This window comes from Myotis brandtii, unplaced genomic scaffold (assembly GCF_000412655.1).
Source record: "Myotis brandtii unplaced genomic scaffold, ASM41265v1 scaffold131, whole genome shotgun sequence".
In the NCBI taxonomy this organism is placed as follows: domain Eukaryota; kingdom Metazoa; phylum Chordata; class Mammalia; order Chiroptera; family Vespertilionidae; genus Myotis; species Myotis brandtii.
The window spans coordinates 2,141,879-2,157,076 of record NW_005354632.1 but is presented as its reverse complement, the minus strand read 5'-3'; the positions used below and the strand labels follow the sequence as shown (position 1 = coordinate 2,157,076).

General features: G+C 53.8%; 1 protein-coding gene across 1 annotated transcript in view; it reads right to left on the bottom strand.

The window, feature by feature from the left end:
* Nucleotides 1-2,643: 2,643 nt before the first annotated feature.
* The window catches only part of SYT6 (synaptotagmin VI), a 48,505-nt gene continuing 35,950 nt past the window's right edge, over nt 2,644-15,198 (bottom strand). Inside the window, exons 5-7 of the mRNA XM_014534553.1 lie at nt 11,295-11,466; nt 9,968-10,118; nt 2,644-4,686 (exon numbers count right to left, since the gene is read on the bottom strand). Coding sequence (XP_014390039.1) covers nt 4,612-4,686; nt 9,968-10,118; nt 11,295-11,466 — 398 coding nt within the window. The 3' untranslated portion in view covers nt 2,644-4,611. The remainder of the gene's footprint in view (nt 4,687-9,967; nt 10,119-11,294; nt 11,467-15,198) is intronic.

Below are 15,198 nucleotides of genomic sequence, written 5' to 3'. Positions count from 1 at the left end.
GGAGGCAGCAGCAAGAACGGGGCAGGGGCCGTGTCTGTGGCCTGGCAGGAGGGGTGAGGTGGGGAGAGGGCAGCTCTGGGGCAGAGGTCCAGCGTCTGCCTGGGCTGAGCAGGGCAACCAGGTGGCAGTTGTGCTCATTGTCCCCCCGGGTGCAGGGTGCTGGGCAGCCCTGGGGATTCCTCAGCTCTGGGCCGGCACCTGGTGGGCCCTCTGGAAGGTGCGCCCTCCTCACCAAGGTCTCCATCAGAGGCCCCTTCTCTCTCGAAGCGGTCGCTCCCCTGCCCATGGGGTGTTCTCCCCGGGACTTCTGGAGCCTTTGTTTCACCGCCCTCCCTGCACTTACCACTTCCTACCTTGGGCTGCGTTACTTGTGTTGGCAACTTACTAGACTAAAAGCTTTTTGTGGGCAAGATTCAAGCCTGAGGCTGGCACAGTGGTGTGGCCCAATGGGCAGCCCTTCATCTCATCACCATAAATAAGCTAGTTTCCCTTTACTGGTTTCTCTGAACCAGCCCTCCCAGGAGTCGAAGTTCACTGTGGTCCTCCCAGTGCCCAGAACCAAACAGTTCCAGTTCTTCTCCCCTGGCGCTTGGGCCCCTTACGTTTTGAGAGGTCACATGAGTAGTTCCGGGCGATAAACTGTCAAAGGAAGGCGACATGTGTTCCTTTCGGGCCAGAGCATCGAGGCCACTATGAGACCTGTCTGAGCTCTTTTCTGGCGGCAACTAGCAGCGTTTGAGATGTTGGCTGCTGTGCCATTCTGAGTCCCTCTGAATAAATCCGTGAGCAGGTCCTCCCCCCCACCCCCAACCCCTTGCTGACCTTCAATAGACACCTGACATGAATAAATAAGCCTTTATTTGTTGTTTTCAGCCACTGAAATCCGAAGGCTGGTATTGCTGCATGACCCAGGCCGCCAGCCGGGCACATTCACCCCGGGGTGGATCAGCTCTAGATACCGCTAGCATCACCGCATGGGAGCGTGCTGCCTCGTGGGTGACCTGATGAGGAGGCGGAAGCGGGGGAGCAGCAGAGTGCTTCTCTCAGCAGCTTAGCTCCCTGGGTGGCATCTCACTTAGACGCAGAGATGCACAAATGGGTGGAGCCTTCCCTCTCCTCTCTATGGGCTGCCTTCTAAATTAGGAGCTGTGGTGAGCAGAGATGATATTCTATGAAGTTAGAATGCTCTTTTTAAATATATATTTTTGATTTTAGAGAGAGGAAGGGAGAGGGAGAGAGAGACAGAAACATCAATGATGAGAATCATCGATCAGCTGTCTGCTGCACATCCCCCACTGGGGATTGAGCCCGCAACCCAGGCATGTGCCCTAACTGGGACTCAAACCTTGATGCTCAACCGTTGAGCCACACCGGCCGGGCAGAATGCTCTTTTTAAATCTTCCAGTCTGCCATCGGATCTTATCCCTCAGCTACGGTGTGTTTTATGAGAATTAGCAGGATCCCTCCCCTGGTGGGCGGAGCATCGCGTTTTCCAGATTGAGGGTGTGACCCACTTCCCTAGAGACGTGTTGGCATCTGGAGGGGCCACGGATGGCACCGAACAGCTGAGGAAACAGCCCTGCTGGTGCCCCAGGTGCTCTGAGAGCCCCCAGCCTGGCAAACACAGGTGGCTCCAGCTGTATGGGCTGCGCAGGTGTCCCTGGGCAGAATCAAAGCCACCAGCCCTCTTGCTGTACCCTGGAGGGACGTAGTCACCTATGTGGAACGCAGACGAAAAATAAAAGCTTTTCAGCGTCCTGTGTGCGCGCTGACTGACAGACCCCAGGAACGCACAGTGACGAGAGAAATGGGCAAGAGACAGATTTAATTGAATAAAGACTCCAGGCTGTGACAGGGGTAGGGAGATGCGAGGCAGTAATTAACAACATAATTTTTTAAATGACGATGCAATTAATTAACATCCCGAGTATGAGGGGGAGGGGTGAGAGGAGGCATGTTGCAGTCCAGGAACACTGCTGCGTAAAGGAGCAGGGAGCTCTGCAGTTTTAAAGAAACCATCTTTGTGCCGAGGCCGCGATTATCCCAGCGTCAGCAAAGCTCACGAGAGCAGCCCCAGAGGTTTCTCGTGGCGGAGGAATCTAACAAACGAATCAACCCTGTGTTTTATTTTATTCAGAAACTTGTAATTCATTTTATTCTCGTCTGTGGGAGAGATATTGGGCCAGATAATGAAGTTGGCAAACATTCAGGTTTCATTCAGGCTTCCGGTCAGAAACAGTTTCCCCTGAGGACCTGGGGGGGGGGTAGGAGGGGGCCTCCCAGCCTGGGGAAATCTACCAACTCACCAAGACTGCAGTTGGTTAGGCTGTGTGGGGGCTGACCATAGTCTACTCAGGAAAGGATTTTCCAAAACCACCTGTGAGAGAGCTGCTTGGACAGAAGAGGGATGGCTGAGAGCAGGAATTAGTCCAAGTTTCACACCGATCACACTTCCTTCTCCAAAAGGTTAGCGTGGTTATCTGCAAGTGCCTACAGGTTTTAATTGTTTTCATTTTTATTGATTTCAGAGAGTAAGGGAGAGGGAGAGGGAGAGAGAAACATCAATGATGAGAGAATCATTGATTGGCTGCCTCCTGCACGCCCCCTACTGGAGATCGAGCCCACAACCCAGGCTTGTGCCCTGACCGGGAATTGAACCGTGACCTCCTGGTTCTTGGGTCGACGGTCAACCACTGAGCCACACAGCAGGCATGCCTACGGGTTGTGGATGACAGCTGGATGTGCATGCGCTTAAGCTCACTTCTGGGCTCCTTCTGGCCCAGGAAACTCAGGTGTCCCCTCATGGTTGCAGGACCCACAGCGTCTGCTCAGTGACTGACATGGCCCTCTTGATGGGGTCAGTCAAGAAAAATGAAGTTTATGGCTGGACGTGAATCTTGCCATGACCTTGGGTTTTTTCTCGTGCTCTCCAGAGAACATCCGCTGCAGGACTGCCTGCCTAGGAAGGCCTGTCTATCCATCACAAGACATTTGGGAAGAAAATGTATCTTTATACCAATGACTCAGTTGCCCCTAAGTTGAAGGCTCAGTACAATGGGGAGTTGGGGTTTATCTAGTTACTTTTCTAAGCTTAAAATGTCTTCTGCCACCATATCCTGTTACCTCATGCCCAATCTGGTCATTTTTAGGACTAGAACACACTACCCAAAGGTGGTATCAGCAGAGAAACCTGGTACCTTGGCTTAAAATGAGGGTGACTTTATTGAGTTGCAGCTCCTAAAGTACGTGACCTAGAAAGAATAAGACACAGGGTGTGTGAGGAGCTTGTATGTTCTTGACCTCCCGTGGTTGAAAGAAGGGGTCCTTCAGCAGACCTGCCTTTGGGACGTCACACCCGGCTCTGAGCACAAGTTCAAGGGGGAACTCCCCTCCACCATTGACTGAGCTGAGCACATCAACCTAGTGACAGGGGTGGGTGGGGAGGCCAACTCAACAGAAATGAGCTCTGACAATACAGAATAGTTCAAATATATTTTTCCTAAACTGAACTTGGCCTAAGCTAGATATCTAAAGAAAGAAAAACAAAGCCCTTCATCACCACTGAAACAAACAACAAACACGGAAGTACTCAGTAGTTTATAGAACTAAAGTTCGAGATGAAGGTTGTCCCAGAGTCAAAGGGGCTGAACTAGGTCTAAGCTGCCTTGGTCTCAATCAAGAAGACACTCTTCCTAGAAAGATGGGCTCCCACTATTCCTTGGATTTCACGCCTCCCCATTCGGAAAAGGCATTTTACCTAGGGTTTTCTCTGGCCTGTGTAGGCATTTGAAACAGCCGCTTGGTGCCTCGTGGAATTAGAAAGCCACGTATAATACAGAAATCATTCCAGGACACACGTACCTCCTTGACAAGGCAGGTAATTTTCGAGACCAAAGATCCCGTTTCCGAACATATATGGTTATTAACGTGGGGCGCAGAATCATTCCTCAAGAAAGTGACTAAGTTCCCAGGAGGGGTCAAGACCTTTTCAAATCATGAATGAAGTCCATGGGGAAGGGGGCGAGGAGCCCTGTCCAACCCCTTGAAGGTTCCCAGACACCGCAGGGCGCTTGTGATTTCCACAGGGGACCGGGAGTCCGCATCTCGGCTTGTGTCACAGAGCGAAGAGCTTCAAAGAGTCTCCTAAAGGCTCTTGCATGGATTGACACCTGCAGGCCACCAGAAAGAGGCCACAGCCCCACCCCACGTCCTCCTTCTCCAGGGGAGTGGCACTTGATGGAGACACACATCGCAGAAATTCACATCACCTTTCCCCCGAAGACGACTATTTTACACTGTCTTTTACTGAACCGACTTCCGGGCTCTCCACTCTGTTTTTGCCCACTTTCTTTTTTCTTCCTTTCTTGACAGCCGATCCAGAAAAAGTGAAAACCACACGCACACAAAGAAACATCACCTTGGGAGACAGAAAAGACTAAGACAGATCTGAGCGCAGAACAAGTGTCTCGGCCTTGACCTACACAGGAGCAGGTAGGACCCCGCGCGCCGCGCTGCCCCTGGTGCGCCGACGGCACGGCACTGTGTTTAGACGGTTGAACAGGTGCAGAAAGAACGGTGCTGGGTCCCGTTGGTGTGGCTCGGCCGTGCGGCTCATGGGGTCGGAGGTGGCTTCGGAGAGGGGCACGAGCTCTCGCTGTCGAAGCTGGCGGCGCGGCCCTGCCACTGCTGGGAGGAGAGAAGCCGGTTATTGATTGTGGAGGAAACTGACAGCTCAGCCTCTAGAACTGGTCTGGCTCATGCACTGAATTCACTCTTGGAAGCTTTCTTGAGTGTTGCTGTCAGCCATGCACAAAACGTAAGGGAACAGCTCTAGGGCTACTGGCTGGGAATACCTGATTTTAGAAATAGACCTACTGCAGAGATCCTGAAGGCGTGCTTCCGTGTGTGTGTGTGTGTGTGTGTGTGTGTGTGTGTGTGTGTGTGTGTGTGTTGAGGAGGTGCAGTGACTGGGCCGTTTCTGAGCTTCTGCCATTTCTCACACGGAAAATCGGATTATGTTAGCGAGAGAGGCAGGCTGCAGAGTATGCCCTCCCTGTCAAGAGCCCGATCATGAATTATTAGCGATTTGTCTGCGAGCTGTTAGGACAGTTAAAAGCCCGATGTTGCTCTAGCTCTGGGCGTTCTTCAGTCTTAATGCTTCCTCGGGGCATCCACGCTGACTGGTGAAGAGGTAGGAGGTGGAGGGCCGGCAGCCCCTTCCCCTCCCGGGTGCCCGCCTTTGCTCCCCTTGGCTCTCTCTTCTCGGGGTTGCCTCCTCTCAGCCCAGCCCTAGCCCCTCTGTGAAAGTGGGTGATGTCATGAGGCATGATGGGGTGAAGGAGAGGGTGAGGCTGATGGACCCGCACTTGAGCATCTAGCCCAGTGATGGCGAACCTATGACACGCGTGTCAGAGGTGACACGCGAACTCATTTTTTGGTTGATTTTTCTTTGTTAAATGGCATTTAAATATATAAAATAAATATCAAAAATATAAGTCTTTGTTTTACTATGGTTGCAAAGATAAAAAAATTTCTATATGTGACATGGCACCAGAGTTAAGTTAGGGTTTTTCAAAATGCTGACACGCCAAGCTCAAAAGGTTCGCCATCACTGATCTAGCCCTTGCTTACATGGAAAGGCCAGCCAGTCACAGCTACAGCAGTGTTTGCTGGGCCAGAAGCTGATCCTGCGGATGGATGTTCCCAGCCTGCCTGGGGGCTGTGCGCTTCAGAGGGAGACAGTCCAGCTTTTCTGTGAGCTGAGGAGACCCAACACTCTCCTAGGTGCCGCAGGACAAGGTCAGGGAGAGTCGGGGACGGCAGGATGGCCTTTCCGAATCGGGAGTGCAGCCTGTGCTGCTGTGAGCCTCAGGGTCTCCCCATGGAGTGATGGGGCTGAGTGGGGGCTGGATATGCGTTTGTGCATGTGTGTGTGTTGGAGGGGGAGGACACTGTTCCCCCCTCAACACGGCCATTTCCAGACAAAGCCGAGCCCCCTAAGGAATAGGCCATTTGCCATCAGCATCTCCTCTGGAGAAAGGCGGAGGCCCCAGTGCTGAGGAGAGACCCAAGCCTACCGACCGCCTTCATGCTCCCCGTTCCCAGGAAAGCCAGCTCTGCCGTCCTCCCCCAGCTCAGCGCCTCAAGGCCCCTTCGAGCTTCCCATCTAGGCCGAGCGGCAGCGTTACAGCCAACCACAGCTGGACAAGCAGTACTGACCACCACTGCGTGACCCAGCACGCCAGACCCGAGGCAGGCTGGGAGATCGTCCCATCTAACTCTCTCCTCTTGAAGATAAGAAAACAGAGACACAGAGACATGAAGACACAGGTAGCTCGGGGCAGAGCCAGGATCCGAAACCAGGTCTCCTAACTCCCAACTCGGCGCTCCTTCCACGCCACCCAGCTGCCATCCTGGCACCTGGCTGCGCCAGGGGAAGGAGACAGGGAATGCAGTGAGACGCCTAACCTCTTTGGTACTTACTCCTAACTCCGGGCGGCAGTCTCTGCTCGCAGCATCCACGTGAATGCACTCACAACCGAGGGCTTCCCTGGTGAAATATTTTAGATCAATAAATGCCTGCTTGTCGAGCCCACCGTGACTTCTGACTCAAGTAAGTGTTTCTTAACCAAAAGGGGACATGACATGAGGCGGTGACTAAGGCTTTCATTGAACAGACCTTCATTTTATTAGAAGTTCTCCTTTATCTGCGATGACCGTTAATGTTGGTACAAGGTCCCTTGTAATTATTGGCTTCTCCTCTGGGTTCCCAAGCCACCTAAACCACCTGACTGATGGGCCAGATCAGAGGAAACAATGAAATCTCTACACAGAGCGCCCGTTTTTCCTTCTGTAACAGCCCAAAGAGAAGGCACAGGGAGCACACTTCATTTATCCAGGGCAAAGGAAGCAGGCACACGGGCTCCCCACCAACCCCTCATTTTCCCATGACGATAAACACAGAGGAGACGGGTTCATGGACAGTGGATGACCCAGGAGGCTTGTCCGGGGGTTGTGAACTAGCGGAGACCTGGTCCCCACAGGCGGGAAGATGGTCGTTCCTGGGGACGGGGGGCTGCACTCCAGGAAGACCTTGTACTGTCCTGAAAGGGATCACATTCCAACAGAGACCTCAACTCTCTGGCAGGTGGTCTGAACTTGGCCCTTCAAAATAGAACGCCTTGGAGAAGGTTGCTGGCCATCCGGGGTGCGGTAGGTGGTGACAGCGATGACAGGCAGAGAGGGAAGGATGCTGGCTGTGGCTTAATCACTTAGCACTCATGGGGGGAAAAATCCCAGCAGGGAAAAAATACCTTTCAGTTCATTTGCTCCCCTCGACCTTATGTGAAAACGCCAAACAAGCGAGCAAGTACGGAGCCCTCTGTTCTCGTTAATAAAAAGAGAAATGATCACAGCCCTCGAAACTCCTCTGAGAAAAGTGCAATATAAATACAGATGCTTCCCAGGTGCGATGCCATCTATCCTCCCGGGAGCTGGAGAGCGAGCTTTCTTCACGGATTATACAAACGGGAGAGAGCGGTCCCGGAGCAAGACTCTCCCTCAGCGTCCAGAACAGGACGGAAGAGAAGGCGGGATAAGAGCTCCAAGGACGACTGAGATAAGCGTTCAAGTGCAACGCGTCACATGAACCCAAGAACACGGACTTCATATTAGCCCGGTGGGCTTTGGGTGCATGTTTATAAAGATCCTTAAGCTGTGGGTGCTCAAGGTGTAGATAGAAATCTTATACACGTTTGTACCGATGGAATCCTAGGTTGCCAAGCCAAATGTCATTGTCAGCTCCTTCGTTCAGAGAACCCATCAGCTGAGCAGAAGAAGGCAGGACAGCGAGTGGGGAGGGGCGGTTTGGGGAGCTCCGTTGGCGAGGTCAAGAAAAAAGTAGAACCCAGAGGATATAAATCAATTTATTCTCTTTTCGTTTCCCATATACTGTTACTTTCCCTTTACTGTCTCATCAAATATTCATTTTCAAGGGCTTGATTCTACTTTATCTTTCTTTCTTTTGTAGTCTGAACGAGTGAGTTGGACTCACAAAAGACAGGATTTGGAATCAATTATTTGGCTTAATTAGGTTGCATTCATCTCAAAGAAGAGTGATTCTGGGTCGTACCACCTCTGTGCTGCCCTGCCTCCACCCGAACCCCCGCCTGGCTGGTTACATCCAGTTTATGTGGGCAGCCCAGTTGGGTAACAGTGATGGGTTATTGCAGATTGCAGGTTAGAAAGGGGGTGCAAGATTCTGGCTCCCCTGCCCAGTCATCATGGAGGGTCAGAGTTGCCTGGGAGGAGCCTAGCCCTCATTCATCAACCAGGAAACTGAAGACCTGGTGGGGACCCTGAGCTGCCTGAGCCCATCAGGGCCTCTTAGCTCCTATCCTATGCCCCGTCCCAACCATGCTGACCGGTTTGCTACATTCTTAAATATCACCAAAGGGTTTTTAAAGGGGAGGGGCTCGGCACCAGTGAGGAGACCTCAGTGAGGGCCCACGTGCTGTCCCTGAGTCGCCTGGAGTCAGTAGCTGCCTTCTGTGTAGGTGGAGGCTGGTTGTGGAACCTCACCTCCCCTCTCCAGAGAGAACCTTCTGGAAAAGAGGGGGCAGAGGCTTCCCTGAGGGCTGGGAGCCGCATAGCTGGGGAACCAGCCTCACTCACTCAAGCTCCACAGCTGTGGTCAAAGCAAGGCCACCACAAGACGGAGAGGCGAGGCCGTGGGTGGACAGGAACTTTGCGTCCATGTCTTACCCTCTTGGGGGCCCCAGAGGCTGCAGGGCGGGAGCTTCAAAGGCCCTCACCTACCTGGGAGGTAGATCAATAGCCTGGCTCCCCGAGGCCTCGCTCCCCCAGGACTGATTCCACTCCTCCAACCCTCAGCTCCCTGTCTCTCTGGAGACACCTCACTGCTGGAAGCAGCTGGAAGGGGCATGTCCACTGAGAAGGAGCGGGGCAGGCAGGTCCTCTGGCTCGGCTGCCACACCTTCTCTTTGTCCCAGAGTGTGGGGACGGGATTCCTCTGTTTTTAGGTGACTCTGCTTTTAAGTGAGGGCCCATGTGGTAAGAGGGATGATGCTTTATTTTTTTGTTAGCGGATTTTCCAATTTTACGCAGCTCCCTAGACTTGTAAGGCATGGAGTCCGTTAAGACGAGTGAATGATCACCAGGCTTTCCAGGATATGGAAGGGGGTGTCGTTCGTAATGAGACGCAAAGCCTGCCTGGCCACCCCCACGTGAGAAAAGCAGGCTGGGGCCACCAAGGTGATACATCACAGGGCCTTACTCTGGTGGAGGCCCGTGGAGGTGGGCGGAGGAACGGTCACTAGAGGGGACGCTTTCCCTGCAGTTGAGAGAGAAAGGACTGGCTCAAGGTTACACAGCAAGGCAGGAGGGGCCAAGTTCAAAGCCCGAATCCTGGGAGCCCCAGGCAGTGCCCGGTCCACTGCGTCTCTGTTAGACCCGCCAGAAAGTGAGGCCCTACAGCCGCGCTCGCGAGCACCAACGTAGATTAGAGCAGCGCTGATCTCTGGCGTCTCCCCTGACTGCCAGGCTGCAGTGACTGCCAGGCTGCAGCCTCGGGAACTTGCTGCTCCCAACAGAGGTCGAATTTCTTGCCAAGTTCTGATCTCACCCCCGTGGGGTTCGCTCCTCAAGGGCTGTCTTGGCCCAGGGCCTTGGTGAAAGCATTCGGGGCTTCTGGGAAGGCTCCCTCTGAGTTTTTATTTTCCAACTAAAACTCAGTGTTGCTTTCTGTCTGCCCCACATCAGAGGCTCTTTGCCAGGCAGCTGCCCACGGTCTTCCTCCCTGCCCGTCACACTGTGGGAGAAGCGCATGGCCCCACACCCCCTCCCCCCAGGAACCAAAAAGGCGAGGCCTCGCAGCAGCCCACGGCCATTCTCCAGCGCGCGCTGCCATGCAGCAAGCATGCCAAGGGCCGAGGGCGACCTCACCCACCTCTTTGAAGGATTTCTTTACCTCCACCAAGGAGTGCCAGTGCGCGATGGGCTTCCGCGGGTACGCCAGCATCTCGTTCCAGTGGTCCCTGCCCAGGCCTTCCGCGTTGATCCCCACGCGGCAGACTCCGATGATCTCATTGTGGCCCACTCTGCGTGAGAGACAAAAGACCCACCATGGGGGGCCAGGCGCGCACTCAGGGTGGGCTGGGGCTGGGACTCTGTTGGCAGGTCTAACTCAGGGCACTGAGCTCTGAAAACAGGTGCTCGGCAGGGCCGCAGGGTGCCAGCAACAGCGATGCTTTGCCCGCCTCCCTGGGTGGACACTGGACACAGACAGACGAGCAAAAGGTGATACACTCGTTTGGAGTCTCAGGAAAGGACGGGCAGATGGCCTGACTTTGGGGAGTTGGAGGGTCCAGGTCTCTTCCCTTACTGGACTCGGCTTGCACATCACACCCACACTTGAAATGCTATCAGCATGTGGAAATAAATCAATCTGCTCTGAGCACCATTGCTCCATACCCCCAGCAGCTGGGAGGTGAGTTACTCACTCAGCAAGAACATCAATCATCGCTCAACTGCGCTCACCGAGCACCTACTAAGCCCGAGGTCTTGTGCTAGAAATCCTAGAGTGAGGCTTTGCCGCGCCGTTTCCTTCTCCCTCGGCAGAAGTGACAAGTGGAGAGAGGAGTGCTGGTAGCTAGAGTCGTCGGAAAATACCTTGAGCCAGTCTGGATGGAGGAGTGGGATTTGGATAAGTGGAAGAGAAGAAATATCTCCAATAAAGGAGAAATCAAGGATGGACGTGCTGGGTCCAGATTATGGAAATCCTTGAGAGTCCAGGGGAAGAGCCTGGGCACCAGGAGCCGTGGGTGGTTCTTGAGAAGGGCGGGCCGGAAAGAAAGCGGTCTCTTATGAAGAAGGCGTGCCTTTCGTATGTTGCTGGGCGGAGGCAGGGAGTGATGGAGGCTGCACAGCCACCCCAAGTGGGAGTGGTAGCGGCAGCGGAAATGGAGAGGAGAGAGAGGCCTTTTCAAGGACAGGTGACAGGACTTGGTGCCGGAGGGAGGAACGGGAATGGTCAGGACTGAATGCAGGGGGACTGGTGGGGGAGCTGCCCCGATGGAAATGGGGCAGCTGGGAAGTGAAGCTTGAGCTTCTGCCTAGGGGAGCCCAGGCTCTTCCTCCAGCTCCTGTACTCTCCGTGGCTGTAGCCAGGCCTGAGGCCGGTGGACACCGGGCTGTGAACCACAAGGTCCAAGGTCAAGAAGCCCTGCGCTGCCAGGAGACGGAGGGAGTCGTGTCCCCCTGGGGCCCGTACCTACCGGTCATAGTCCATAACCGAGATGAGCAGGCTGACTTGGTCCATGTTCTCTGGCGGGATGTCAAAGATGATGGCCTCGTTGTAGACAGGATTGAGCGTGTTCTTCTTTATGGTGGTTTTCTTCTTCTTCAGCCTCCGCCCGTCACAAAGCAGGGACACTTTGACGTAAGGATCTGTGCCGACGGGGGCGGCGGGAAGGAAGGGAAGGCAGCGTGTTAAACAGATGTCCTCTAACACCATTTGCACCAGAGGGACAGCAGCCCTATTACGTCTACTGTTGGTCAGCAGATGCCCCCAGTGGGTTGTTAAAACAGTTAAAGCACCAGTAATCTATGGAGCACACCTGTCTCTGGGGACAGGCCATGCTTCAGAGACCTCAGGATTCTGGGGAGAGCGCTTAACAGACCTGCACTAATGGGAAGGCTGGCCCCAAATCAGATAGGACCCCTGCCCGTGGGTATGCAATCAATGCCCTAAATCTCAGCTCCGTGCTGGCCGGCTGGCTCCCAAGGGTGGTGAAGCTGAACAAAGGCACTCAATTCCTTTCACCTCGTTGGAGTCCTTTTCTCTGGGGGGCTTGTCAGCATTATTAACCAAAGAGGAAGGGGGTAAAAATAGAACCCGATGGCACCCAAAGAGAAGCAACGCTGTCCGAGTCAATGAACAGTGACAGTCACAGTGCTGTCCGTGTGCCCCACACCTGGCAGAGGATTAGGGCTCCCATTGTCTCGAGAAGCTCATTTCCAGCATCCAGAAGGGAAGTGGAAGCCCCTCGCTGCTTCCTCTGAGGCCGGTTCCTGCCCACTTCTGGGCAGTGGCGGAGGAGGGAGCTGTGGCCGGGGCAGTGAGGGCAGCCGGCTGGCGTTTCATTTCTCAGTGGGATCTTGGATTCTCGCCATCCCGCGAGAAGACGTCCTTTTACTGGACATCCACGGGCCTCCCATCTTTGTCTCTTTAGTTTTCTGAATGGGTGTTTCATGGTCATCTTTCTACCCTGGAATTTTCTACTCATCCCAGTGAAGTGACGCCTATTGTATCCCGTAGCACAGGTGTCCCCGGCAGCATCATAACTGTGATTTATGCGGCACAGCTCGAGAAGCGGGAGGGCGGCTCGCGGGTAATAGCAGCTTGGGAGACACTGATGTGCGGAGACACCCTCCTGCCCAGATGCCAGGGCTCATGCGAATCTGTCAGGGGGTGGGGTGCCGAGCAGCCGCCCCCCGGCTCCTGGATTCACAGGTATTTCATCTCCCAGGCACCCAGGCGCCCAGCAGGCCTCGCGCTTCCTGGGCATTGCCCGGTGGCAGTTGAGGCACACAGCTACAGGGGAGCTAGAGGGAGCTGTGACCCTGATCAGAAACCCCAAGCCTTGAAGGCATTTCTGTAGACAGATGAGCCACTGACTAGCCAGTGTGCAGTGGCAGCTGTGCCTTAACCACAGGGACATGGAGACCTGGGTTTACGGAGGAACTGGGAGACTATGAGGTGTTTAATCAACCTGTGTCCCCCGTGGCCCATTTGAAAGGCCCCCTCTCAGGAGGATTTTCAGCAAAAAAGCAAGAGGCGGCCTGAGCACCGCTGCAGGACAGTTTTTGGTTTTGCCCGCTCCCTCCCTGTGGATATGCCCGGGACTTTAATCAACCTGTGTCCCCCGTGGCCCATTTGAAAGGGCCCCCTCTCAGGAGGATTTTCAGCAAAAAAGAAAGAGGCGGCCTGAGCACCGCTGCAGGAGTTTTTGGTTTTGCCGGCTCCCTCCCTGTGGATATGCCCGGGACAGAGTTCAGGTCCAAGCAGAGAAGAGGGAAAGCCAGCGCCCAGACCTGTCATTACCATAGCAACTCCGAAACTCCTGAAGGGTGCACACTGCTTTGGAAAGTGTCTTCAGGCGGAGGCTGCACACCACCTGCCATGCCTGTGTCCATACCTTCCCATGGCAGGCCACACGTCCATGTCTCCAGGCTGGGAAGGAGCCACCTGTCCGTGGGCTGTGCACGGAGCAAATGCCTTATGCCTGACCCTCAGCTTCTGCCTCCCTCTGTCCACCCCTACGAGGCAAATCCAAAAACCCAGTGGTGCACGTCCCTTGCAGGAACCAACCATCTCACCAGCACCCGAGACACTGAGCAGAGAGGTGACTGTTCCCCAGGGTGCTGAGGCCAAACTTTACGGCTTCTGGTGGGACGCTGGCTCCACACGACCTCTGAGGTCCTCTCCTCTCCAACAGCCTGTGCTGTTGAAGCAGCCGAGGGTGGGGCACAAAGGCCAGCAGGGTATTCAGCCTCATTGTCACGAGAGCCATCATGACTCAGCATTTAATATGTGCCAGGCACTGAGCTAAGAGATTTATATGCATCATGTCATTTACACGTCACCTCAACCTTATAAAATATTCGTCATCATTTTACAGGTAGGGAAATTGGGGTTTAAAGAGATGAAGAAACTTGCCTAAGATTTGCACCCTAGCTTGTCTGACTCCAAAGCTCACTTTTTAACCGTTGGATCCAAAGTAGTACAGACCAGATGTGGCAGAGATGGGGGAGTCACTGACTCACCACCCCTTCCTGGCAAACCATCCTTACTATTTTGAATTATGTTCACTATCATGGTTCCAGTAGATAGGCTTAGAGGATTGATTCACGACCAGTTTAGATCAAGGAAAATAGGAAGATCCTTGGTTTTAGATGTCAACGCCATATAAATCAAGAACAGACCACAAATAAGCTCCATTCCCTCCCTCGTTTAGTCCAACATCAAAGCAGTCTGGGCTGAAGGTAACCTCAAAGTCATCCTCAAAAACGGGGTCTAGTTTGAGAGGCCCTTGGCATGTATGCCCCCGCTGCATCACCCGGATAAGGCTCTGCAAGCTATAAATCCATTCACTCATTCATTCATTCATTCACTCATTCAATACATATTTATCCAATGCTTACTGTGTTCTCTGCACTGTTCCAGACACTTGATTCTATCAGTGAACAAAACAGGCAGAAATCCCTGACAAGAAGATGGCCCCTGCGTTTTCAGAATCAAACTGAGACAACAGCAGATTCTAAGCCCAGGTGGGAAAGAGGGGCAACTGTGAGAGGGAGGTTAGACTCAGCCCGTGGCCTCTGCCCCCAACCCTCTGATGGGAGCAGCCTCGGCAGTGACCTCAGTGGCTCCGCCACCAGCTCTCTCCCTAGCACATCAATTTAATTACACCCGAGAAGATAGTGTGGGGACTTGGGAAGCAAAATCCCATTTGCCTCAGCAGCCTTGAGAGTCCTCTGTGAATTTCTGTCCCTGGCATGCACTTATTTTGATATTAAAATGAAATCTACGGTGGCTGTATTTTTGGAGAAAGCTGACTATGTCTGAAAAGGTTCTTTAAGCTCTTGCCCACCTCCTGATAAGTGGCGGTAGCTTCGGTGGAAGGAGAGGCATTGGGGGGGCGCTAACTGGGGGAGTCTTTGGCCTGGAGGCCAGAGCACTGCAGGGAGCGGGGTGGGGGCGGCTAGAAGCAGAAGCTCCTAGCGATTCAAAGCTGCAACCAAGACACAGTAAGTGTGTGGGTGTTTCCCTGAAACCTCATTTTTCAAGACCTCTACCGCCTCTTCTTCAAAGGGCACCACCAGGTGGCACCTGGGCCAGATGTTTTCAGCTGGACCGGCCCCTCTTTATGGCAACTGTGATTAGACGAAGGAGATTAGACTAAGGGATAAAAGGGAAAACCTTCCCTACACTCCCATCCACATTCGGAGGCACCGTGGGAGAGGCTTGACGCTGTGATCCGAGTCATCAGAGCCTCTGAGGTGGGCGCCCCGGAAGCCAGCCGGGCCTCTTCCTGCACGTGCCCTCCGTGTGCGGCCCAGCCTGCTCCGTGCGCCTGCTCTTAGGGATGCTTCGCCCCATTTCACTCCTAGGGCTAA